The 2,517-nt window shown below is 37.9% G+C and overlaps 1 protein-coding gene across 1 annotated transcript; it reads left to right on the plus strand.

Moving 5' to 3' along the window:
- Positions 1-1,143: 1,143 nt before the first annotated feature.
- On the plus strand, positions 1,144-2,217 carry LOC130449207 (uncharacterized). The gene has a single exon (XM_056786886.1). It carries the CDS (start codon positions 1,144-1,146, stop codon positions 2,215-2,217), a length of 1,074 nt encoding a protein of 357 aa, XP_056642864.1.
- The last annotated feature ends 300 nt before the right edge of the window (positions 2,218-2,517 follow it).

Here is a 2,517-nt window from a genome sequence, read left to right on the forward strand (position 1 = left end):
GGTTTTTCCATCAAATGCAATTCGACGTTTGCCTAATGACCAACCGATTTCATCGTTGTATATCGGACCATAATTTTTGTCAATTTTATCATCTTTTTGGAAGTAATCTTCAATGAACTGATGACTGATGGCTGGATATTGGTCCAAATAGTCCGCGAAAGCTTCCTGGGAAATTTCGGGGCGCATCTCTTCTGGAGATTCAGAACGTGTAATATTTCCGAATTCATCGGTTTCGGCCACCGGTTCCGTTTCGAGAAAAGGTGTAAACACGTCATCAGGTTCTTCCTTCTTTATTTCCTCTTTTGGATTTAAATTTGTAATCGTTTTTTGTAATGTCTTTGAGGATTGCACAATTTCTTCAAGTGGTTTAGATATCGGCTTGAATAGTTTATTAATAGACTCATCTTGCTCTGATTTACCTAATTTCAACGACAAGTATTTTTTGCGAATCGATCTGGCAAGTTCGGACACTTTTTTCTTGCGCAATGCATTAGCAACCTTATCGTCAGACATTTTGGTATGGACTAAAGATGCAGCTTACAATTTTATATATTTATCGAATCCATTGCCATACCTACCACCATTAAGGGTAAAATCCTTCATAATTACCAAAGTACCATAGCGATCACACCAACACTTTGAACACACATTTTTGAATGTGTCAAACGTCATGTCTGGAGATACGTGTTCAAGTTCACCTCATCCTGCTTGAATAACACAATAACATTACAATTGTCGCGAATAAGCTGTTTCGGTATTTTTGAGTATGTTTGACAAAGATATGCAGCATCAATATCTTTATGTCTACACATGGAGTAGTATTCACGAATTTTCTGCTGACCGTCACAGGCTACGTCATCGAATAAAAAGATGGAATTTGGTCGAGCTTTCTCTGGACTAATTATTTCCTCATTGTCTTTAAATGGGAAATACCCAACACCCTTGACTTGCTCTATAACTTCTTGTAGCAATTGATACTTTGGTTGAAATAACGATTTTGAATAGACATAAACATTTTTGAATTTCGCGCCATTTGGATTGAATAGGAGCGCCAGCACGACGTTCGTCTTACCACACCCACTGGGGCCACATTGCAGTGACATTGTGGAGTTTAGCATTAATCAGGTTGATTCGTTCTTTGCAATGAGCGAAACTTTGTTGTGCATTAAAGGTTCGCTTGAAATACACGGAGCTGGTGACGTAAAATTAGCAAATAATGTTGGAGCCTTTCTATTCGATTCATGTACGTACAGTGAAAGTGTCAGGGAAATGGAAACAGTTCGGGACCCTGGAATAGTGAGTGCCGTACGTGCTATGACTTGTTATAACCAAGAAGATTCCAATCATATGGCTATAGCCGGCTGGAATTACCCGAAAGATCCTATTCTGAATGTTAGCGACAAGTCCTTCAACCTTCAAATACCTCTCAAACATATTTTCAGCATTTTCAACGATTATTCAATGATTACATGTGGGCGTCAAACAATACGACTAGTTCGGGCACGAAATGATAATGATTGCTTATATATTACTGAAAAGAATGTCTCTGGAACGCTCTCCACTACAACAGCTAAAATAAACATTACAAGTGTTGAGCTAAAAGTTAAACATATCTTTCCTAATGACGACATAAAATTAAATCTCATGAAATCCATTCAAAAAGATCAACCTATAGTTATTCCATTTAGGAAGTGGGAGTTACACGAATTACCCTCAATTACTAAAGGAGCAAGACATGAAGTTTGGGCTGTCAAAACATCCACTCCAGTTGAAAGACCTCGTTTTGTTATTGTTTTCTTTCAAACCGACAAACGTAACTTGAGTACAGCTGACCCGACTTTATTTGACGATACCGACGTACAAAGTATAAGACTGTCACTTAATGGTGATTATTGGCCCAATGAAAGAATGCAATTGGATTTCGCTAAAACTGATTACAATGAAGCCTATTTTAACTATACTGAATTCTATCCCAACTACGCAAACTCAACACAGAAGCGCCCCCTGCTGGATTATTCTTCTTTCAAGAAACGAGCATTGTTTGTTATCGATTGTTCAAAACAGGAGGAAAGCATGAAGGCATCCACAGTCGATGTGAAACTTGACATTGAAGCAAACATAGGTTTTCCCAAAAATACCAAAGTCTATTGCATCATAATTCACGATTGTGTAATGGAATACTTCCCCCTCACCGAAATTGTTAAAAGCTTGAACTAGATGTTGTGAGTTAGTGTTCGAGCAGACGTCAACATGAGAGTAGCTTTTGTAGACATTCAAGGTTTTGTCGTAGACGGTCTTTTCGTTGCCAAAGAGCTCACCATAGAAATTGGCTTCAAAAGTTCACATTACATATTTTTACCACCGCAACCGTTTTCTACATTAAGTAACGAGGACAAAAAGACCACATCATACTTGGAAAGAAATGTGCACGGCATTCGATACTCTTCAGGAGATGTAGAATATTCTAAAGTAAATGAAATATTAGAAAGCAAGTTATTGTATGCCGCAGACTACATT

Source organism: Diorhabda sublineata, chromosome 10 (genome assembly GCF_026230105.1).
Source record: "Diorhabda sublineata isolate icDioSubl1.1 chromosome 10, icDioSubl1.1, whole genome shotgun sequence".
NCBI classification, from domain to species: Eukaryota; Metazoa; Arthropoda; class Insecta; order Coleoptera; family Chrysomelidae; genus Diorhabda; species Diorhabda sublineata.